The following is a 23,095-nucleotide window of genomic DNA, read 5'->3' as shown; positions in this document are numbered from 1 at the left end:
TTTATATTAATAATCAGCTTAGTTGCGGCAGTTTGTGAGTACAACAGAGTATTTATACTGCAAAGTAAACTTTAGTTATATTTTATATTCTTAAGGGAATAAGAAAATTCTCATAGCGTGCAGCTTTTGTCGTGTCTTGTGCCTGTATGTTTTTTCGATAACGAAAAATGAATCGTTTTCAAACAAAAATAACGGTCTTTATTTCAAGTCAATCCTCGACCATGGATTTGCCTTTGGTTTCTTTCAAGAATAACGAAAAGCATACAAAGCAAACAGCTGTTATACACGCACAAGACCACATGGTAGCTGGCAGACCCCAGTGCTCCATGCACAGAGGGAAAATATTGAGCATCAGGAATACCAGCGAGCTGCAGACAACAATTGCTACAGACGTTGCCCGAGCGCGTATCTGAAAATAAACATTTACACAAATATAGCATTTAAATTGATAGAGTGGAACCCACCTTCATTGGGAACATTTCGACAATCAACACAAAAATGCAACTTATCAAACCAATGTTGCCCAGAAATATGTCAAGCGACATCAGGGCCACTGGCACCCAGCTCCATTCGCTCAGGTCGTAAATGCTGGCAAAGTGTGTGAAGAGGCCAAAGGCTGTTAGACTCATGGCCACGCCCGCTGATGAGACTTGCATCAGTATTTTGCGTCCACAGACGTCGCACAGGAGCGTGCTCATGTAGGCGCCCAAAATTTGAACTACTCCAATAATAATCGAGCTGGTATTTGGGTCCATGCTGCTGCCCGACTTTGCAAATATATCCGACATATAGTTGACCATTGTGAATAGGCCGCTGAACTGATTGGCAATGACTATTACCCCAGCCATGGCGTAGCCCTTGATGGCGGCAGGTGTTACTGATTAAATAACATTTATGTAAGTTATCAAGGAATAATTGAGTTACATTTTCTACTACTCACAAAAGTCCTTCAGGCTGACCTTGTCCGGCATATCATCCTCGTTGGTTAGCTTCATTTTTATATTCTCGAATTCCAGCGTAGCCAACGATTGCTTATCTAAGCTGTCGCTATCTTTAATGTTCTTATAGTATCTAAATGATTTTTCAGCTGCTGCAAACCTTTGCTCTCGTATGAGCTGCATCGGCGAGTCTCGAATGAACAGCAAAATGAGGGCGAAGTAGCTCAAGGGACAAAGGAGGACCACAAACGGTACTGAGTAGTACGCCAAATGTGTACCGAGTATATAGCCCAGAAGTATACCAATATTTACAGAGAGCATGACCATGGAGGCCAACGTCCCTCGAATGCTGTAAACACAGAGTTAAAGCATATTTCATTGGAATTCGACTCAGATTCCCTTTGCATGCCAACTTTCACAAAGATTTAAAGTTCTTGGAAATTTATTTTCATTTGTATGTGTTACATGCGAGAGTCCGCAATTGCACTGATTGCTGCGTAGTGAACGCACTCATGGAGTGAGGACCTAGGCTTTATTAACTATGTGAATAACTTTTCTTTTTACTAGATTTTTATACGAAAACTTTGAGAGTGTAGAGATTACAGTCTACTATCACAAATTCAGGGATAAAATCCAAAATATTCGAAATTGTGCATTCATCACTTTTATATATGTAAATTGGAGATACGTTTTAATTCTTCGATTATTATCGATAATATGCAAATGAGATCAGCTTTCAAAAATGTGATAAAATCTTACTACGGACGGACAGACGAGCCTGAATCGACATAGCTCAGAGGTTTACTCCATGCAGTCAGTGACGACTTTTTGTTAACCACATTCAATGGTATAGTGTGCCCACAACGTTTCTTCCACAAGTCTTACTTACTTGGCATCTGAAATTTCACTGAGGAATATGGGATGTATTATATAGATGCCTCCACCCGTAATGCCAGCCAGAAAACGGCCCACAATTAGAAACTCGACGCTCTGCGCAAAGTAGACCAAAAACCAAAGACACTGGGAAAACAGATAATTGCAGACGATTGCGAGGGTGGATTGAAGAATTCTCAGCAATTTTCGCTTACATACCGAGTGGGGCACAGCTATTAACAGCAAACAGAGCTTGCCTCCAATGCGATTAATTAAGAGTCCACATATTATATTGCCCGTCACTGAGCCCAGCCCCAAGGCCGAGCCGACCCAGGAAACATCATTGACATCCAGTGAAAATTGGAGCGGAGAGTCCGTCGACTGCAGTTTGCGCAATGTGGGCGAGAGCCAGCCGATGCCCATGCCATGTGATATGCATATTAGATTAACTGCAAAGTCATACGGATAAAGATCTCTCTGCGCAACTCTATAGATCCCCCGATATCACTCACTGAGCACCGTGGCGAGCAATTGATAGCGATTCCGTTGATTGAGCAAGCAATTAGACCGCTGAAACAATTGCGCAAACATCTCTCCCACTTTCCCGACGCTTCAGTCTGTGCCAGAGGAAAGTTAATTTGCTACTGAACTCGCGTCTATAAAGAAAATTCATTCACATACAAACCTTTGTGGATCGAGGCATCGTAAAGATAAAGAGAAAGAGAGAATAACAATCGTAATCAAGTGAGCTGCTATAAAAGTATTTATATATCGGATGAATTTGAATCACATTTGAATGGTGAATAATGATGCTCAATTGTCCATTTATTTTGACGGACTAGAGGGTGCTATGAAGCGTGATTCGATGAGAAGAAATATTCGTTAAGTAAACTATTGCAGGCTGATTTCAGGGAAGAATGAGTTCTATGAGCTAAATAATAATAATAATAAGGAGTAAGGGATAGATAGAGAGAGGGAGAAAGAGACAGAGGGTGAGTAAGCAAGCAGAGTCATCTTCGATGGGGGTCTTTTCTCCCTCTTTGCCTAACTGTATTATCCATAAGTCAACATCACGGAGTTATGTGACTTAAGTCAGCTTACTTTTAATTTATTTAGTTTTATTTACTAAAATATCTTAGTATCTTTGTTCTTATCTTTATCTTAGGTACTGAAGAAATTTAAAAAACAATTTTATTTTGGTTTTGACGTAGCTTCCGCCTTAATCCTCGAGCATAGACTTCCCCTTAGTTTCCTTCAGGAACATAACAAAGTAAACAAAACCAAATGCTGTGATGCCCGCACAAGACCACATCGTCACCGATATACCCCATTGATCCAAGCATATAGGTAAAATGCTGAGTGCCAAAAACACGAACATGCTGCAAACAACGATTGCAGTCGACGCTGCTTTAGAGCGTATCTGAAAAGCCAAGAGATAATGTAGCTATATATAACAAAAACAACATAAATGGGGGACTATCTCAGCAGTTCTGACCTTCAGCGGAAACATCTCAACAAGTGCGACAAAGAAGCAGCCAATGAGTCCAACATTTCCCAGAAAGATGTACGAGGACATGAACAGCAGTGGCACCCAGCTCCATTCACTCAGATCGTACCACTGTGCGTAGTGGCTGAATAGGCCAAACGAGGTCAGACTGACAGCCACGCCGGCTGAGGAGATGATCAGCAGGATTCTACGACCCCAGATGTCGCAGAGCAGCGTTGTTGTGTATGAGCCCAATATCTGAACTATGCCAATCACAATGGTACAAGTATCCGGATCCATAGTGCTGCCCGACAGGGCAAATATGTCCGACATATAGTTGATCATCGCAAAAAGTCCACTAAATTGATTCACAATAACTAGCACAATGGCTGAGGCATAAGCTCTGATGGCAGGTCGAGTTACTAAGGAAGATGTTTAGTGGAATATCTATGATTAAGGCTTGATGTTGTGAGTGACCCGATGACAAGCATCTGATGTAAGGGAAATACTTACGGAAGTCCTTGATGGTGACCCTATCCAAGTTTTTATCGCTCTGTGTCAATGCCTCCTTCATAGCCTCGAATTCGTGCATTTCGCTTATCTGGTTGTCTTCTCTAATGTTCTTATAGTATCTGAAGGATTGCTCAGCCTCCAAGTACCTGCCCTTACGAATCAGATGCATCGGAGACTCGCGTATGAAGACGAGATTCGAAATGAAGTAGCTAATAGGTAAAATGAGCACTATGAACGGAATTATGTGATAGGCCAGATGGGTTCCCAGTATATAGCCCACGAGTACTCCAACGTTTACAGAGAGCATTACCATAGACCCGAAAGTCCCTCGAATTCTATAAGAAAGCGGCAAAGATAAATTTGAGATTAAGATAAAGTCGCCAACATTTGTAAGCCATTTAAGTGCGTCGTAAATCTAGTCTTGTCTAATGTAATTAACAAATTCAAGGTCGTCCTAACATACCAAATGAGTTCCATTGAACCCTCTACCCTGTCGTGGTACTTATGACCCACGAAACACTCACTTGGCATCAGAGATTTCACTGAGGAATATCGGATGTACGATGTACATGCTACCACTAGAGATGCCAGCCAGGAAGCGTCCGATGAACAGATACTCCGCGCTCTTAGCAAAGTAGACAAGGATCCACAGGCACTAAATTGAACAATCTTTATACCCGGATACTATAATAAGGCCCGCACTGATTACTTACCGAGTGTGGGAAGGCTATGAAGAGCAGGCTGAGGCGACTGCCAACCCGAGAATGAACCAGTCCCATCAGGATGTTTCCCACCACGGCGCCTAGGCCCAGGGCGGAGCCCACCCAGGAGATTTCCGAGATGCTCAGCGAGAAGTCGAGGGGCGAATCAACGGACTGTATCTTACGTAATGTGGGCGACAGCCAGCCGACGCCAATGCCATGTGCAATGCATATCAGGTTTACTGGAAGCGGGCTTTACACTTGTCAAATATTAACTTAAGAGATTTATCTTTGCACTCACTGAACAGCGTGGACAGAAATTGATAGCGATTTCTGCGATTCAGCACACAAGTTGAGCTTTGCAATAGTTTTGCAAACATTTTCCAGATCAGACTTGGTCAAGGCGCATTTGAATACTGAATCGCGGGACTTGGTTCCCGTTGATTTTAATTGGCTCGGGTCTGTAGTATGTGGACTCGAGTTGCTATAAAGATTAAAGCTGTGCATGCAAATATATAAGCCAGACATATGGGATTCTATTACATATGAATGCCTTGTTATATATATACATTTATTTAACAAATACCTTTCTCTGGAAGTCTTTACAGACGTTTGGCACTGTTTGGTAGAAGAATACTCTCTAGAATATGTGAATAGAAAGCGTTATCTGGGCACATATTTCAGAGAGAAGTTGTTGTACTAAACAGCGCCAAACGTCTTTAAAAGTTTCAAGAGAAAGGTACTTGTCTTTCCTTTCTTTTGTCAAGCCTTCAGTAGGTGTGAATATATAATTTCATGTCAGTTTGTAGAGAAGTTCAGTTAGGTACTTTAATAACTCTAAAGAGTTGATTATGAAACTATGGAAGATATTACCAAATTCCCAAGATTACTTATATATAATTATATGTATATATATGTATATACATATATAATTGTAAAAAGAATATACAGTTTTAGCCATTTCACATTTTATTTTCATATTCTTATATTATTTATAGTCCACTCCCTATGTTTCGAAAATGCCTGAAGGTTTTTATTAATTATTACAAAAGTAATGTTAGCTCTAGCAACACACATATTTGTCTGCATCTTTACTAAGATATTGCCATTGCTTCAATCATTTCCATTCCGCTTTAGTCCTCCAGCATAGACTTGCCCATGGTTTCCTTCAGAGAGAACACAAAGTAAAAGAACCCAAGTGCAGAGATGGCCGCACAGGACCACATCGTCAGCGGTATACCCCATTGATCCATACAAACGGGAAAAACTTTGAGGCTGACAAAAAAGAAGATACCGCAGACGACAAGTGCAGCCGATGTTGCTTTGGTGCGTATCTGAAAAGCATTGAAATCGAGTGAAAGTTTTCCATTTTCAATGGATATTACATACCTTGAATGGAAATATCTCGACAATCACGACAAAGTAGCAGCCCATGAGTCCGATGTTGCCTAGATAGATATTCAGGGACATGAAGAGCAGTGGAGCCCAGCTCCATTGACTTAAGTCGTAAGACTGTGCGTAGTAGCTGAATAGACCAAAGGAGGTCAGACTGACAGCCACGCCGGCTGAGGAGACGATCAACAGGATTCTACGACCCCAGATGTCGCAGAGCAGCGTTGTCGTATACGTGCCCAAAATCTGAATAATCCCTATGACAATGGTGCAGGTATCTGGGTCCATAGTGCTGCCCGACAGAGCAAATATGTCCGCCATATAGCTGATCATGGCCAGAAGACCACTGCATTGACTCACAAAACTCAGCACAGCAGCCGAACCATAAGCTTTCAAGGCAGGTCGTGTTACTATCGAACGTTTGATATGAGATTTAAGAGTAAGGCGTCATATTGTTTAACTCACAGAAGTCCTTGATGGTGACCCTATTCAAGTTCTTGTCGCTCAGTGTCAGTGCCTCCTTCATAGCATCGAATTCTTGCATTTCGCTTATCTGGTTGTCTTCTCTAATGTTCTTATAGTATCTGAAGGATTGCTCAGCCTCTGAGTACTTGCCCTTGCGAATCAGATGCATCGGAGACTCGCGTATGAAGAAGAGATTCGAAATGAAGTAACTAATGGGTAATATGAGCACTACGAACGGAATTATGTGATAGGCCAGATGGGTTCCCAGTATGTAGCCCAGAAGTACTCCAACGTTTACAGAGAGGAAAACCATAGACCCGAAAGTCCCTCGAATTCTGAAAGAGATTAAGTGATTGAATTTGGTTTATTAATGATTCCCTTAGTTTAGTTACTTACTTAGAGTCCGATATTTCGCTTAGGAATATAGGGTGGACAACGTATAGGCTACCACTGGTAATGCCAGCCAGGAAGCGTCCAATGAACAGATACTCCGCGCTCTTAGCAAAGTAAACAAGGATCCACAGGCACTGGAAGATGCGGATAATTTGTTTGCATATAGATACTACAATATGAACTACACTGATTACTTACCGAGTGTGGGAAGGCTATGAAGAGCAGGCTGAGGCGACTGCCAAGCCGAGAATGAACCAGTCCCATCAGGATGTTTCCCACCACGGCGCCTAGGCCCAGGGCGGAGCCCACCCAGGAGATTTCCGAGATACTCAGCGAGAAGTCGAGGGGCGAATCAACGGACTGTATCTTACGTAATGTGGGCGACAGCCAGCCGACGCCAATGCCATGTGCAATGCATATCAGGTTTACTAGAAGTGGGAAATTGTTATCTCTACTAGGGAAAGGGATGTCGCTCTTTGCACTCACTTAAAAGCGTGGACAGAAATTGATAGCGATTTCTGCGATTTAGCAAACAATTCGGGCTTTCAAGTAGTTTCAGTAACATTTTGAAGTAAAAATTTGATTTTCCAATTCAGGTGAGTTTTAGTTGCTGCACTGGTCGGGTGTTATTAAAATACTGAATAGTGAAACTTGCTTCTCATTGAGCTCAACAGGTTGCGGCTGCTGTATTTGGCCAAGAGCTGCAGCAAAGACTAGGCCTGCTGGACAGCTGTCGTGCAGCGGTTAGATTGGATTTGTTTTTGTTTTTGAATAGCTCAGCAAAAGCTACTCACCTCTACAAGGCTAAGCTGAATAAGCTGAACTTTGAAAAAGAGAGAGAGAGAGAGAGAGGGAGGAAATTTCCCTATTCGAAGATAAATTGAATGACAAACGAACTGGAAGAGTTCTCATTAGTAAGTGTCTTGAGTATTATTATTACGGCTTTACCTTATATTTAATTAACTTAGCTTAATAGCAACTCTTAGCCTAGGAGCTGCATTACTTGGTCCAGCCTAAAATGTAATATTAAATTCTATCAATGATCCAGCATTGATTTCCCTTTAGTCTCTTTGAGAAAGCACAGAAAAAGTATAAAGCCAACAAATGCAACAAGGCTACAGCCCCACATGGTGATCGATATGCCCAAATATTCCATGCAGAGGGGAAAGATCTTCAGCGACAGAAAAACCGTGCTGCTCAACAAGATGATGCATCCAGAAACAGCCACCGAGCGAATCTTAAAATATGAAGAATAGTCTTACTTATCCGGGATCTCTGCTCCAGGACCTTTAATGTGGGCTCACCTTGGCTGGCATTAGTTCGACCAACACCACGAACAGAACTCCCACCAAACCAATATTACAAAGGAACACATCCAAGGATAACAGGAGAAGAGGCATCCAGCCAACAGAGGAGAGATCGTAGCGCTCTGCGAAGTAAGTGAAGGAGCCAAAGCCTGCCAGACAAATGCCACAGCCCAGACTGGAGATCAATAGCAATATCTTGCGGCCAAATCGATCGCATAATAAAGTCGTTGTATAGGTGCCCACGATCTGGATAACTCCGATGATGATAGTGCACATGCCTATGTCCAAGGTGGTGTGTGAGAGGGTAAAAACATCCGACATGTACGAAGCAAAGCAGAAGGTGCCCGTGAATTGATTCGTGAATATCAGCAAAATAGCCATAGAATAGGCTTTCAAGGCAGGTCGTGTCACTAAAAAAATAAGAGAAGTATGAATGAAGGAACTATTTTAGGCTAGGCTATCGGATACTTACGGAAGTCCTTGTAATTGAGGGCGTTCACTCTCAACGTCCTCCCCTTGGTAAGTTTAAGTTTGATTTCCTCGAACTCCAGCATGGAGCTTTTGTCGTCATCCGTGATATTTTTATAGTATCGAAATGACCTTTCCGCAGCTCCAAACTTGCCCTTGTTGATCAAATGAAATGGCGTTTCAGGGAGAAATAGATTGCTAATGAAATAGCAAACGGGCAGGGGTAGGACGAAAAAGGGGGCCATATAGTAGTCAACATTTGTAGATAAGATATAGCCCGTTAGAATGCCCATGTTAACAGAGAGCATGACCATAGAGGAAAGGCGGCCGCGAATCCTAAGTATATTTAAATATGTTTAGATATATAGAGAAAGAGCGAGCGAGAGAGTAGGGGCCTTACTTGGCATCTGATATTTCGCTAATGAATATGGGGAGAACTATATAACCGGCTCCACCCGTGACGCCGGCCAAAAGACGAGCGAGATACAAATACTCCACGCTCTGAGCGAAGTACGACAACAGCCAGAAACACTAAAGGAAAGTTGAGTCACTTAATGCTAACTATGTAAGGACTACTTAGTCGACTACTCACTACATACGGTGCCGTTAGAGCAAGTATAACAGGCTTTCGCCCTATACGATCCTGTAGTAGTCCTGCTAACAAGTTGCCAACGACGCTACCAATGCCCAACAGAGAGCCTATCCAGGATACCTCCTCCACCAGCACCACGAAGCTGAGAGGTGAATCGGGAGTCTGCAAGGCTCTCATCACAGGCGAGAGCCAACCGATGCCTATGCCATGAGCAAAAGTCGATATGTTCACTGGAGAATCGAAGAACAAATTGAAAGTCCTCCCAGGGATCAAGCAGTCCTTGTGGGCCTAGCTCACCTATAAACGTGGCCAAGAACTGATGACGGTTTCTGCGGCTCAGCAGACTCTCCCCAAGCTCAAGTCCCGTTGTGAACTTCATTGCGATCTAACCAGTTGCAGCTCATGTCTTTGACTGAGTGCTAGAGGACTTTTGAATCGCCTAATAAAGAGTCTATCGTCCAGATTAGAGAGATACGTCTATGACGCTTACACAACTTCAGAGAAAGATTAGATAGGAGATTGTATTTAAAGCTCTACCAAATGTTGTGTATGGATGTTAAGTAAAAATTAATTTATTATGATGTCAACATATAAATATATACAAGTCTGTCCTCCTTGACTTTAGTCTCGGACAAACAAAAGACGAGCCTGAAAGCAGCTCATGCAATTGTGCCAGAAACATAGATATGACTGGGGAACGTATCTGAGAAGAATCTAAGTCCGGTAAAAAGAAAAAGAGGTCAGTCCTGTATATGAAATAAAGCAGGTCAGGCAATCAGAGACTCTAAAGTTTAAACTAACGATTGAATAGAGAAACAGAGTCTGTGAAAAAATAGGATCCTCAACATGTTTTCCCAAAATACTAGTTAAGTGGATTATAATAACTCAATTCCTATCGCCAAAAGCTTTGACAAATATATTTCTGTTTTTAAGCTTAGATAAATATATTGTGAAATACCTCACAAAATGAAAACAACATTTCGCATCATTGAAATAATTTCTGTAATATGATTGCAAAATATAATCTGGACAATAAAATCGTAGTCCCAAGTACATAAAACTCGCAACAGAGTTGCTAGTTCATTTCATGATGCAAATATTTGCTGAGTCTGAGGGAATTTCATCAGGTAAATAAAGCGCGACAGTGCCTCTATTTGCGTTGTATTTGAAACGGCGAATGTTAAGGAAGGTTAGTTCGTGTATACGACTCAACCGTTGTAGAATGACTATCGTAGTATCTTGTCTAACTTATAATAAAAACTTACCGCAATACCGTATTCACCTAAAAGTCGACTTTAAGATATAGATTAGGGTTCAAATATGGTCCATCGCATAATTTTCAGATAATATATATCATAACACATTTTCTTATCCACGATCTATCAACTAAAGAATTGATAATTAGTTTATTTATGTTATAGTTCAGTAAAAACTAATTTATTTCTTATACATAAATATTCAGAGTCTAATCCTGAATCATTGACTTGCCTTTGGTCTCTGGCAGGAACAACAAGAAGTAAACAAATGTTAGAAGACTGGAAGCTGCCGAGAACCACATGGTTATCGATATACCAAAATAATGGAGGAGCAGCGGGAACAATTTCAATGTGCCAAAAACCAAAACGCTGAGGAAAACCACAGACATGGACGTGGCCAGGGAACGTATCTGAAAATAAAGGAAAATATTTGAAATAGTTTCTCAACTGTATGGGAAAAAATATATAGTCTACAGAAAGCTTATCAATTCTAATTCGAATTGTTTTTCTCTTTTTTATAGTCATATTAATTGGAATGAATCTTACCTTAGCTGGAAAGAGTTCCACGAGCACTACGAAGAATAGTCCAATGAGCCCAATGTTGCCCAAGTAGATTATAATTATCATCAGCACTAACGGCACCCAATTGAGATAGTCCAGATCGTAGAACTGGCCAAAGTATGTGAAGCAGCCAAAGACGATGCAGCCCAGAGCCACGCCCAATGTCGAGATCAGCATGAGGATGCGACGTCCGATAATGTCTACGAAGATGGTCGACGTATAAACGCCAACGATTTGCACTACGCCAATGATAATGGTGCAGATGTTGACATCCAGGATGGAGCCCGATGCGTCGAATATGGTGGACATATAGTTGATGAAGCTAAATATGCCGCTGAATTGATAGCCCATGGAGAGAACGATAGATGCTGCGAAGGCTTTCAGGGCGGGCTTAGTAACTAATATATATAAAATATATGCAATAATGAAGCAAAAATATATATTATCGATGAGCAACTCTTACTCAAGTCCCTATAGGTTAGAGCAGTCTGATTCTGTGCCTGCTGCACATCTATGGCCAAGCGCAGCTCGTCGAAGCTCGCCTTGGAGACCTGCTCCATGCCTCCTTTCTGGTTTTGATAGTATCTAAAGGAGGTTTCAGCTGCATTCAGCTGACTGCGCCTCAGCAGATAGGGTGCCGTCTCAGGCAGGAAGAGATTGGCTGTGAAGTAGGCGATGGGCAAGATGATGGCGAGGAATGGCACGATGTGATAGGCCAGGTAGGTGCTGAGTATATAGCCAACGAGTACGCCCAGGTTGACTGATAGCATGACCATGGAAGTCAAAGAACCTCGAATGCTGCAAGGTACACAGAATATTTGTATTTATAGATATGAACACAGAAAGCTGAAGATATAGATAGAGAAGATATAAATACATATAAAGTGATTTAGATAAGCCTCCTCACCTGCTGTCGGCCACCTCACTGATGTAGATGGGCACTACCAAATAGCCCGCGCCTCCAGTGAAGCCACAGAGAAAGCGGGCCACGTACAAGTAGTACACATTCGAGGCACAGTAGATGAGAATCCAGAGGCACTTAAAGCACAAGTTGCACGACGTTGTACGAAGACGTTCAGACTCGATAGGCAGGACTTACCGCATAGGGTCCTGCCAGCAGGTAGATGCAAAACTTTCTGCCCATTCGCTCCAGCAGAAGGGCTATAGTTAGGTTGCCCAGGAGGCTGCCCAAGCCCAGCATGGAGCCCAGCCAGGAAATCTCTGCGATGCCCACTTGGAAGTCGAGGGGCGTGTCGGGTGTCTGGATCTTGCTCAAGGTAGGCGACAGCCAGCCAACGCCCACGCCATGGCCAAACGTTATGATGTTGACTAACCGAATCTCGAGTTAAAGCTCAGTCTTCCGATGTCTACCTGTGCCACGACTTACCTATGATGGTGGCCAGCAGTTGGTAGCGGGTCCTCGCATTCAGCAGGGAATACTGCCTTAGCTTCGTCATTGTAATTGAGGATTGGAGACGTCTTAACAGTTGCACCGCCCGCCGAATAATGCGACTTCGGGCATTTGTAGCCTCTGAGATGTAGAAGAGCTTTATTGATATTTCGCTGATTGTCAAGCTTTTATTATTATTTGATTATCAAGCTTTTACCGTGTGGACACAGTCTATTGCACGTCTATTGCCAGCTATCATCAGAGTTTTCATATTAGAAATAGGTGTGCTAAGGTAATACTTAACGGATTAGATGAGGAACGAATAAAGATAAGAATTCTGGGCGAGCGTCAATTGTATAGGGAAAGTCACGAAAGTCGTGTATGATAATGAATACATTACCTGGCTCTCTTTTCCAGGTGTTACAGGCGTGCATAAAAAGGAGGCTCGCCTCTCTGCGGCAATATCGATCGGAGGTGGGCCATTCCAATGATGAGCATGGGTAGAACGATATATCTACCTCACCCTGTAATGCGTGTCAGGATGCCTAAAGCACTAACAAGCAGTTGAATGAACAGCAGGAATATCTTTCCAGGATATACTCTATTTCTACGAGTAGAACGACAGTTTAACAGTCCCAGATGATTAAGTAATGGCTAATGATCGTTAATTTAGCAAGGAATGATAATCATTGTCCGAACGACATATAATAAGTGAAGGCGTGTCTGTTGCCATAAGGCTGTTTGGAGCAAATTAATTAGTGTCTAACGAGATAAGCTACAAATGATCCGTTGAAAAACGTATATAAGTAGACCGCATATGCGCAGCTCGTATATATGAAGAATACAGAGTATAATCGGCATTGGGCATCAGACATGCTGATAAGTATACAATTATTTGAGTCCATGCATCTATCTTCTCTATGTCTCTTCTCTCAGTCAATATCCTTCTTTATTTTTCAATCGTTGTCCGTACGGTAGCTGTTGAGCGCTTCTCTATGACTCACCTGTCCTCTGCCAGCTCCGCCGTGTAGAGGGGAATCACTCCGAAGCAGCCGCCTCCTGCCAATCCACCCAAAAAGCGAGCTGCTATCAGATGAGTAGGATTCCGTGCATAAGGGATGCCAATCCAGCCCAGCTGCAACAGAAACACATGATGTAGCCAAGTCCTGAACTCTGATCAATGCATTTCATACCAGCGAGGGCACTGCCACCCACAGCATTGAGCTCCTGCGACCGATTTTGTCGGCCAGCCATACGAAGAATATATTACAACAATTACCAACGCCAAGGCAGAAGGCCGATGCCACTTTGCCTGATCATGCTCTGTAAGAGGACCAGTGTCCAAAGGACTCGTGCTGATGTTTAGCTCCAGAAAAATGGACGAAGTCCATCCGAGATATGCCCCATTGAAAATGGTCGCAATATTTACTAAAATTCGTAAATAGAATAGAAACATCTTGAACTCAACTAAAATTAGGATATGGTATAAGATTTTATTATATACATATTTTTATATATATTTTATATATAAGGAATAAATGCTGCTATAAATAATATTTATAGTAATATGTTACTAAATAATATATTTCGCCTGAATTGTTACCCCATATAATTTGAAGTTTGCTTAGTGCAGATATTATTTATTTATTTTTCATTTTTGTTTTCCTTTTATTAAGGTAAGTTAAATTTTAAAGCCTTCTTTTAATCTCTCCTGTTTGTCAGGATTTTTATTTTATTTTTATTTTTTTAGGCTTTATGACTGACTTTTACAAATTCATTTTCTTGACTTCACTGAAACTATTCATAAACCAAATATTCCAGCTAGATATTGATGTTTCACACTGCCCCTTTCGTCCATGGTTGTTTTTTGTTTTTTTTTTCTTTCTTATAGAATTATGGCAAGTCATGCGTTCATTATCCTTTTAGCAGGTGGGTTTTATTATCAGGGTGCCAGTGGCAATGCTCGTGGTGAACTAACCGAGCGCTGTTGCCGCATGATTTCTTTTATAGATGTCACAGAATGAGTAGAGGCTGTGAAGCACATTTCAACTCTAACGCTCTCAGCTCTCAGCCTCAACTAGAATTACGAAAATGCACAGCAGCAAACACAAGCAAGAAAGAGACTGCTCGACTACGAAATCCCCTGAAAGCTTCGTGGTGCTGGAGGCAAAGGGCTGAATTAGGAGCCGGTATCCAAAATTTGACAAGCCGAAATTGTATAAAATACAAATTAATCCATACTTAATATATAGCTCTAAAGATGTAGGAAATTTAATCTCTCAGCTGATTTTGAAAGGATTTTTATCGATAACAAAAGAGGAGAAAAGTTATCGATTTATTTAAACAAACTCGATCTGTTCGTGAGGACGAACGGACTGCTCTCATTAATACTGGCTGTTACACACATGTCAACAAAACCATTATTGCTTGCTTTCCCATTAATGGGGTCAGGGTATAAGTACAACAACAACAAATATTATAATTGTATACAGTCCCGACTGTCGATACGCTCTGTTTTCTCAACTACTGTCATTATACTTTAAATCACTTTCTACTCTATTTATCTGATTGGATTATGGGAACTGGCTGGTTCCGAGGGCTAGCTGGTGGAGAGTTTTGCATTGATTCTAATAAATATAATATGAGAAGCTGCCCAACAAATGCGAGTAGAGTCATAAACTATCTAATATTTTAAGTATATGCATATCAGTTTCCAAGTGAAGTAAATTGGCAGACTGTAAAGCTAACTGGAGAGTCATACATAGGCACAGTGAGAATAAATCAGTAAGAGAATTATTATTTTGTTTTCAGCAAACATAACTGAGCTTACTTATATCTATATTTGTTTTTCTCTTTGTATTATATCTTATTATTATATATTATTCCCGCTGTGATATGCGCTTGAAATAGCAAATAACCTACATGGGGGAGCCTCATTGTCATACAACGGTATCGGCAGGCAGCCCAGTCGACTGTATTAGCTGCTGTGCTTTACATTGATGCCCTCTGGAAAGTCGAAACGCTGTCGTCGCCCATGCCAACGACCAAATATCCCTGATGATTACGTTATGGGTAATGATCATTAATTTAGCAAGAAATGATAATCATCATCTGGCCCATCTCCATACCATGTGCAACTACATATAACAGAAGAAGGCGTGCCTGTCTGCTCCGATAAGGCTTTTGAGGCAAAGTAATTTATTGGTGTGGGTGTCTAACGAGATATAAGCTTCGCATGATCCCTTAGAAAATTCCACAGCAAAATAATCTCTCTCTCTCTCTCTCTCTCTCTCTCTCTCTCTCTCTCTCTCTCTCATAGTTTGTCTGCAAACTTTGCCTCCCTTAGTCTCTCAGTCTCTTTCTCAATCACTTAAGTCGCTTATTCTATCCTTATCTGTCTATATCTCTTTACCACTGTCAAGCAAGTTCATTCATCTCTATTCCACCTGCACTCTATAGAACACGTGAGGCTGTGTTCTGATTGTACAGATAGGATCTCCAGAATGAATTTTGTAATCTAATCAAAGAGAGCGCTTATAAGTCGCAGATAGACACAAATACAGAAGGTAAGTTCAAGGTTAAGCTGTAAGCCAACGGGCAGACAGTTAGCCAGATTGTTACGCCCGACTAGACTTACGACAAAGACGTAACTTGTCTGGCATCAGTGGAAGGTAAACTATAACAAGTGCACTTGATCTTGTAACAGGCTTATAATATTTGATATTGTTAGACAAGTATAAATAAAACAATTCACAGCTAACTATAAATTCGCCAAAATGACTTCAATTGTCTTGCCCTTCGTCTCGGGCACAAAGATGGCAATGAACAAAGCCCCGGCGAGGGTGCAGCTGGCGAAGAAGAGCACCGTCCCATGCATGCCCCACGCAGCGTTGAGCAGGGGAATGAGCTATACGAATAGAATAAGTGGCTTAATGTCGTTTCGGATACACTCAAATATTGCGGATCTACCTTAATGGCCAGCATGGAGAGCAGCCATAAAATGGACATGAGCACCATAATGGCGGTGCTGCGTATCTTCGGGGGCAATATCTCCGAGATGACCAGAAAAGGCAGCGTCAACAGGCCCAACGCGGCGATGAACAGCATGAATGAGAACGCAGCAACGGGCACCCAGTCGAAGCCGGACGTGTCATAGTGGAGCACCTTCAGGTAGCTGTGACTGGCCATGATCAGCTGACTCAGACAAATGCCAACCGCGGAGACGAGCAGCAGGACCTTGCGACCTGCTCGCTCCACCAGCAGAGTGGACACATAGGAGCCCACCAGCTGAATGACGCCCACAATGATGGCGGAGACAGTGGGCGGCAGACTGGAGCCGGATTTCTCGAATATCATTGCCGTATAGTTGAGCAAGGCAAAGCAGCCACAGCCCTGATTACACATCAACACGCCCAGCCCAATGGCCAAGGCCTTACGCGTCTTTCGATCCGCTGGGAATGAAAGAGAGAGAAAGAGACAGAGAAAGAGAATAAGAATTTATTTTAATTGAAAATTGAAGGGTAGGAAGTAAAGGTGAAGGATGCTGCTGCTACTCATGAGAGTAAGCTGGATTCGAGAAATGTTGAGGAAAACCTTACCAAAGTCCGCCCAGGTCACGGCACTGTCGTCAATATCCACATCGTCTGCCTTCTCGGGTGCGCGCAGCTTGTGCAGCTCCAGCTGCAGCTGCTCGCTCAGGTCTTTAGAGGGACGAGTGCGTATATTGCGATAGTAGCGCAAGGCGTCCTCTGCCTCTGACAACTTGTGACGCTGCGCCAAATGCTGCGGAGTCTCAGGCATGAACCAGAAGCAGCCCACGTAGACTATTGTCAGTGCAGAGGCAATCCACGCGACTGTCGCATAGTTGAAGTAGTAGCCCAAGATGAAGGCGAGCAGCACGCCAAAGTTACAAGTGAGCACGAGCAGAGTGCCCAGGATGCCTCTCACGCTGGATGGCAATGTACAGATTAGTGACGGTAGCTGTTGAGCGCTTCTCCATGACTCACCTGTCCTCTGCCAGTTCCGCCGTGTAGAGGGGAATCACTCCGAAGCAGCCGCCTCCTGCCAATCCACCCAAAAAGCGAGCTGCTATCAGATGAGTGGGATTCCGTGCATAAGGGATGCCAATCCAGCCCAGCTGCAACAGAAACACAAAAGTTAGCCAAGTCGAACATTCGGATAAAACTGTTTCATACCAGCGAGGGCACTGCCACCCAAAGCATTGAGCTCCTGCGACCGATTTTGTCGGCCAGCCAGAGGAAGAATACATTGCCAACCAGACCGCCGAGGCAGAGAACCGATGCCACATTGCCCTGATCCTGCTCTGTAAGAGGACCAGTCTCCAAGGGACTCGTGCTGCTGTTTAGCTCCAGAAAGCTGGACGAAGGCCAACCGCAATAAGCGCCAAAGGAAATGGACACAATATTTACTAAAATTCATAAAACAACATGATATATATATGTAAAATGTTTCATATATTTTATTAATCTATACTCTGTGTAGCTCTGTCACATATATAAATAGTTATATAATTATTAGAAATGTTATTTCTAATATTATTATTTCACCACATATTAAATATATGCATGCATATTTTTTAGTTCATTGATGTTATTGAATGCGCAATAACCGATACGCACTTTTCAATTTACTTTATATTATTTCACATATATTATTTATATGATTAACTAGGATTGATTGGATATAAAAAAAAAATAAATAAAAAAAAAATTTTTTTTTTAATTATAAAATTATTGGCAATATTTTAATTTTCTTTTAATTGAACTCAGCTGTTTTTCCAAGTATTTAAACAATAATCTCTAATTTTCTGAGGGATTTTTATTTGTATTTTTGCACTCCCACAGGAGGACTTAAAAGGTAATTTCACTCTCGGTTACTATCCTCTGACAGATAGACTGACAGAAACAATTTACAAACCAAATATTGCAGCCAGATATTGATGTTTCACACTGCCTTTTGAGTCCATGTTGCTATTTTTTCATTATCCTCTTAGCAGGTGGTTTTTGCAGTTGGGATCTGCTGCCTGGGGTACCGCTCATGGCGCACTAACCGGGCACAGTGGCTGCATGATAACTTTTATATATGGCATTAAAATTCCACACATAACGGGTACAGATTATGAAGCCAAGCAGAGATACAGAGCCGCAAAGCTGCGAAAACAAACTGAACGGATTGTTCTTATCACTCAACTGTTATGCTCTCAGCTCTCAGCTGAAACTACGAGCATCAACAACAACCACAACAACAGCAGACAGTTATTCCAATTGCATTCAGTCCAGACTGTCGATACGCTTTGTTTTCTCAGCTACTGTCATTATAATTTCAAGTACTTCCTGCTCTACTCCTCAGAGTCAGGGAAATGTGACTGACTTCGTCCGAGGTAAAATAGTGAATGGAAGAGATCAATATAACATAACACCAGGATACTCACGTTTGTGTGTAAAAATTATATATTGATTAAATAACAAATAACAGCAAAGAAAACTTGTATTAAAGTTGTTTAATGTTTCATATTCCAAGTAAGTAGTAAATTGAAGGAGACTAGAACTGAAATGAGAGATTCAATATAGAGTCGTATAGAGGCACACAGAGATTAAATCAGCCCGGGAATTAAAACTGCGTTTATAGCAGACATAAGTGCGCTTTATTTTGTATATTTATATTTGCTCTTCTCTTCATATTATATGTTTACAATTTTTCCTGTTGTGATATGTGCCTAGCATTAGCAAATGCGCTGCACAGGGGAGCGCCATTGTCAGAGAGCTGAATCGCCGTGCCGTGCAGTCGAGTGCAGCAGTTGCCGAGCAGTTGCTCTGCTTGAATCACGTTTTAATGGCGCTCTCGTATCAGTAGCCCGAAGATTAGACAGTCTGTGCGTGTGCTACGAATATTCTAAATTTTAATCAGATAGGAGTGAGCGCTAGGTAAACAAGGCGAAACAGTCACATCGCAAATATGGATTAGTGTGCATGTGGGGCGCTTGGCATGTCTTCCTTATTTGCCATGCGCCGCGAAAAGAGAAAGTATTGCTTCTGAGTGATGCTCGAAGCTATTGCTAAGCTAAGCTCTATTGTCAGGGTTTTGGTGTCCAGGTCTCAGGTCGAGTATCTCAAGTACTGACCAATTTCACATCTAGTGTGACCAGAATGTTCTATGCAATAAAGAAATTCGACGCTAGATTAGATAAGCTAAGATCGTGGGATTATGACAATGTGAATTTCATCAGCACTGACGCTACTTATGATCTCTTTTCACGTAGACAAGCCGTGGAGCACGAATGCCTGCCAAAGCATAATGAACTCCACCAGGTGAGAACTGAAGAACAAGCGCCACTCTTAATTAACTTGTGCTTTACTTATATTAGGCCTAATTGTAATTTAATTGCTCAGATGCTCGAGGAAATGTGCCCGTTGGTGGCACTGCCCGCCTTGGCCACGCCCTCCTGGCCCACGTAGCCCAGTTCCCTTTGCACGGCCGAGGGTCGCCGATTGCGCGTCTCCGGCAGCAGCGGCATCGAAATGAGCCCCACGAGGATGGAGGCGGCTGCAAACACCCACAGGTAGAGCACCAGCCCAGGTCCAATTGGCGACTTAACCGCATTGAAGCCCTATTTAAATGGAAAATTCGTTTGTATTTATGCGATTTTCTCAGAATCCTCAGTGCAGCGCTCCACTCACCTCAATCATGCCGAAGAGCAGCAGCCAAGCAACGCCCGAGGCCACTGAATATAGCAAGTCGTGCAGCTGTGAAAATCCAATTCGGAGAACTTATTGTAAATGTGTGATTAAAGACAGCAAAGAGTAGGAAGTAAGAAGCAGCAGAACAGCACTTAAGAACTCAGACAACACAATTAAACATTTACAGTTAGCTAGCATTTGGGAAAATAATTATTTCGCACTTGCAAAGCCATATTAAGCTCAGACAATTTAATCTCACTTCTGTCTAAGAGCACATTCAATTTCTATAGAATATGCGATTAAATTCACTAATTCTTATTATTTGTAAATTAAGCAAACAAAACATAAAATGTATACTAATATCTGAAATATATGTATGTATATGTATACATAAATTAATTGAAGCGGTGGCATGAAAAGTATGCAATGCATTTTGGTTTCTGCAATCAAAAATGTTCAGCCCTCACAATTAAACAGAATTTCATCTCATGGAACAGTGCGAATCGCAAAGAATGAATGGCATCCAATTAAATGCAAAATATGAATACCAATGCGCCCATGCACAGAATCGGAATTTGCGCGTTATGAAATTGGCAACTTTACAGAATTTAATGAAATACGGCTTCGCGCGTTGGCCATGACTGATTATACTATATATTACTCTCTGGTGCTGCATATTTTACCTAGTCTGACTAACTATTGTAGTTAAGTTCCATCATTAAGTCAACGATTAAATATTATATTAAGTAGTTATTGCATCAATCAGGAAAATGAGACCGATTGATTACTTGGAATATGTTCGATTATACTTTTCAGGCTGTGCTATATTATTGCTTACCTTTGTGGGCAGCACTTCGCTGCTGACGACGGCGGCCAGGGGATAGAGCCCAAAGCTGACGAAGAATAGCTGAATGGCGAGCAGGATGATGGGCACAGAGCGCTCACACCAGGGGCCCGGAGACCAGCTCTCCTGGAAGTGCTTGAAAAGGGCCAGCAGGATGACTGGCACAGCAGCCAGCAGCGAGGAGACACAGAGCAGCACCTGGAAGAGGGAGAAAGACCGAAAATTCAATGAGATTGATTCTGAAAAGAGAACGGCATGGGTTTCTTTACCTTGCGAGGCATCTTGGGACCAACGAGGCGTGCAAAAACGGCACCAATACACTGCGATATGGAGAGCAGAACATAGTTCAGCTCCATCGTGTAGCCAGTGCGACCCAGAAAGTCGGCAGCATAGTTCAGCTCCACGAAGACGCCGCTGAGCTTGGCGCAGATGGTCAGCAGAAAGCTGACTCCGATGAGACGGACAACGTAGCTGCGCGGGTAGTGCTCGGAGCCAATGCCCTTGCCCTCACCTTTCATCTCGGCCTTGAACTCGGATAGTTCCTGCAGATAGTTGGGCTTCTCGCGGTCATCTATGTCGCGTATGCCTCGATACCAGCGAAGGGACTTCTCCAGGGCAGGCAGATTGCCCTTGCGCATGAAATAATGCGGACTCTCCTGCACGAAGGGGAAGCACAGGGAGAACACACAGGACATCATGCAGCCCACAACATTTACATAATGGTAGGGCAAATAGAAGCCAAGTACAAAGCCAAAGAGTATGCCCAGCGTGCGCCACAGTTCGATTGTAAATGTTAAGAGGGCGGCCTTCTCTCGGGTCTCGGCAATTTCATTGATGAAAATTGGCAGCACAACAAGCGCGGCGCCAGCTGCCACGCCCCCAAACATGCGTGAGGCATAGATGTGAACGATATCGAAGCCAAAGTGTATGGTAAACCAACTGAACTGGAAAAGGATGATTTTGAATTCGATTAGCTATCGATAGCACGATAACCCTTCATAGGTTCATATGAGACTCGATTGTACTATGAAAACTTCATATGTATGCGATTCAATTGAACTATGAAAAACTTATAAATGATTGGATAACTATGTAGTATCTGTGTATGCGTATCGACTTACAATTTGGAGCAATCCACTGCAGAGCAGCACGGACTTGGGGCCGATACGAATGGCCAGGCAGCCGGACACGGCGGCTCCAACGGCGGCGCTCAGAAAGAGGTAGCCCGTTAATAGGGCAGTGCCCGTGGGGTCTGCGACTTTGTTGAGTGGCGTTCGTTGCTCCGATTCATAGAGATCCATGTGAGCAGGTGTAATGCCAAAGAGGACGCCAAAGTTAAAGCAAAGCAAATTACCTAGGAGGTAATTTTAATTGATATTGGCAAACTATTCATATATATAGATTTACCCACCAACGGCTGTGGCCAAGCTCTGGATGGCGCCTCCGCTGACTCGCTTGGGCAAGCACATGATGAAGTCCTCTCGTATTCAGATTTCAGAATTCCAATTCCCTTAAAGTAGCTATAGATGGAGCTGCATATAAACTGAGAGGGTTTTATTGTCTGGACTGGCCTATTTATGGTGGATTTATCTGTAACGTTTCGTTATCTTGAATGAGATAAGCGACTGCAAGGCAGTCTGCTGCTGTGCGCAACATTTTGCCGTGGACCGTTGTTGGATACCCAGTCTCCGGGGCCAGCTTTTTAGATGTGGCAGATTTGTATATACATTTAAATATATTTGCTCAACGTGAGTCCACAATGATGCCGCGACAAAATGCCTGTGTCTGACTAAATGTTTTGGCTACCGTTGGAGAAATCTGTTTTTAACCTACAGCAGATAACCTTACCCAAGTCAAAATATGTCTACGTTAGGGCTATTCAAGCGCTGAGGCACAACTTAATTAATACTGGACGCAAACTTATTCTTGACTGATGGAACAGCAATTAATCTCAATTAAAATCAATTGTAGAAAAGTGCGGAAATATTTGTACTGTCGATAACATTTATTAGATATGCTACATGCCATTCGTTTTTATTTTATAAGAGCAGAATAATAGTCCAATATGGTTAGGCTGAAACAAAATTAAGATTTCGAACATTTGCGACTATTTAAATAACCGCCTATAAAATGATCGTTCGTTATCGAATATAATAAGTAGAGCAGCGATGCACGGCAGAAGCTGCCTGATACGACACTCGACTGTCATGCACAGTATA

The 23,095-nt window shown here is 42.4% G+C and overlaps 7 protein-coding genes and 1 long non-coding RNA gene across 11 annotated transcripts; 1 reads left to right on the top strand and 7 right to left on the bottom strand.

Moving 5' to 3' along the window:
• Positions 1-175: 175 nt before the first annotated feature.
• On the bottom strand, positions 176-2,461 carry LOC108610871 (facilitated trehalose transporter Tret1-like). The gene is made up of 6 exons (XM_018003235.2): positions 2,324-2,461; positions 2,031-2,260; positions 1,828-1,958; positions 941-1,287; positions 465-877; positions 176-409 (listed from the first exon to the last, which is right to left on the bottom strand). Exons 1-6 carry the CDS (start codon positions 2,400-2,402, stop codon positions 209-211), a joined length of 1,401 nt encoding a protein of 466 aa, XP_017858724.1. The 5' UTR covers positions 2,403-2,461; the 3' UTR covers positions 176-208.
• Positions 2,462-2,912: 451 nt separating this feature from the next.
• LOC149269569 (facilitated trehalose transporter Tret1-like) lies at positions 2,913-4,969 on the bottom strand. Its single transcript, XM_089465452.1, has 6 exons — positions 4,813-4,969; positions 4,524-4,753; positions 4,335-4,465; positions 3,811-4,145; positions 3,307-3,719; positions 2,913-3,231 (listed from the first exon to the last, which is right to left on the bottom strand). Exons 1-6 carry the CDS (start codon positions 4,889-4,891, stop codon positions 3,031-3,033), a joined length of 1,389 nt encoding a protein of 462 aa, XP_089321578.1. The 5' UTR covers positions 4,892-4,969; the 3' UTR covers positions 2,913-3,030.
• Positions 4,970-5,462: 493 nt separating this feature from the next.
• On the bottom strand, positions 5,463-7,389 carry LOC108610872 (facilitated trehalose transporter Tret1-like). Its single transcript, XM_018003236.2, has 6 exons — positions 7,248-7,389; positions 6,960-7,189; positions 6,765-6,895; positions 6,369-6,703; positions 5,901-6,313; positions 5,463-5,845 (listed from the first exon to the last, which is right to left on the bottom strand). The coding sequence occupies exons 1-6, from the start codon at positions 7,324-7,326 to the stop codon at positions 5,645-5,647; spliced, it is 1,389 nt and encodes a 462-aa protein (XP_017858725.2). The 5' UTR covers positions 7,327-7,389; the 3' UTR covers positions 5,463-5,644.
• Positions 7,390-7,557: 168 nt separating this feature from the next.
• Positions 7,558-9,570, bottom strand: LOC149269568 (facilitated trehalose transporter Tret1). 3 transcript variants are annotated; one of them, XR_016269441.1, is made up of 7 exons: positions 9,426-9,570; positions 9,129-9,358; positions 8,937-9,067; positions 8,541-8,872; positions 8,066-8,478; positions 7,710-7,998; positions 7,558-7,657 (listed from the first exon to the last, which is right to left on the bottom strand). XR_016269441.1 is itself a non-coding variant. In XM_089465450.1 (6 exons), exons 1-6 carry the CDS (start codon positions 9,505-9,507, stop codon positions 7,798-7,800), a joined length of 1,389 nt encoding a protein of 462 aa, XP_089321576.1. In that variant the 5' UTR covers positions 9,508-9,570; the 3' UTR covers positions 7,667-7,797. The 3 variants fall into 3 exon arrangements, 2 of the variants coding, with proteins under 2 accessions (XP_089321576.1, XP_089321577.1); XM_089465450.1 differs by lacking the exon at positions 7,558-7,657 and having other exon boundaries at positions 7,667-7,998; XM_089465451.1 differs by lacking the exon at positions 7,558-7,657 and having other exon boundaries at positions 7,746-7,998; positions 9,129-9,328; positions 9,426-9,558.
• Positions 9,571-10,491: 921 nt separating this feature from the next.
• Positions 10,492-12,493, bottom strand: LOC108610873 (facilitated trehalose transporter Tret1). Its single transcript, XM_018003237.2, has 6 exons — positions 12,333-12,493; positions 12,045-12,274; positions 11,853-11,983; positions 11,409-11,743; positions 10,931-11,343; positions 10,492-10,794 (listed from the first exon to the last, which is right to left on the bottom strand). The coding sequence occupies exons 1-6, from the start codon at positions 12,400-12,402 to the stop codon at positions 10,594-10,596; spliced, it is 1,380 nt and encodes a 459-aa protein (XP_017858726.1). The 5' UTR covers positions 12,403-12,493; the 3' UTR covers positions 10,492-10,593.
• Positions 12,494-16,026: 3,533 nt separating this feature from the next.
• LOC149269567 (facilitated trehalose transporter Tret1) lies at positions 16,027-18,511 on the bottom strand. Its single transcript, XM_089465449.1, has 6 exons — positions 18,273-18,511; positions 17,531-17,763; positions 17,342-17,472; positions 16,934-17,283; positions 16,305-16,786; positions 16,027-16,242 (listed from the first exon to the last, which is right to left on the bottom strand). The coding sequence occupies exons 1-6, from the start codon at positions 18,319-18,321 to the stop codon at positions 16,096-16,098; spliced, it is 1,392 nt and encodes a 463-aa protein (XP_089321575.1). The 5' UTR covers positions 18,322-18,511; the 3' UTR covers positions 16,027-16,095.
• Positions 18,512-18,996: 485 nt separating this feature from the next.
• On the top strand, positions 18,997-20,436 carry LOC149269566 (uncharacterized). The gene is made up of 3 exons (XR_016269443.1): positions 18,997-19,663; positions 19,720-19,914; positions 20,007-20,436. It is a non-coding gene; the product is annotated as an uncharacterized LOC149269566 (long non-coding RNA).
• Positions 19,691-22,873, bottom strand: LOC108609431 (facilitated trehalose transporter Tret1). Of its 2 annotated transcripts, none has more exons than XM_018001153.2 (7): positions 22,725-22,873; positions 22,288-22,408; positions 21,998-22,230; positions 21,146-21,820; positions 20,871-21,074; positions 20,033-20,098; positions 19,691-19,962 (listed from the first exon to the last, which is right to left on the bottom strand). In XM_018001153.2, the coding sequence occupies exons 2-7, from the start codon at positions 22,343-22,345 to the stop codon at positions 19,741-19,743; spliced, it is 1,458 nt and encodes a 485-aa protein (XP_017856642.2). In that variant the 5' UTR covers positions 22,346-22,408; positions 22,725-22,873; the 3' UTR covers positions 19,691-19,740. The 2 variants fall into 2 exon arrangements, with proteins under 2 accessions (XP_017856642.2, XP_089321574.1); XM_089465448.1 differs by having other exon boundaries at positions 22,288-22,419; positions 22,725-22,825.
• Between the last annotated feature and the right edge of the window lie 222 nt (positions 22,874-23,095).

Source organism: Drosophila arizonae, chromosome 3 (genome assembly GCF_054131065.1).
Source record: "Drosophila arizonae isolate 15081-1271.41 chromosome 3, UAZ_ARI_1.0, whole genome shotgun sequence".
Classification (NCBI taxonomy): domain Eukaryota; kingdom Metazoa; phylum Arthropoda; class Insecta; order Diptera; family Drosophilidae; genus Drosophila; species Drosophila arizonae.
This window is presented reverse-complemented; position numbering and strand designations above follow the sequence as displayed.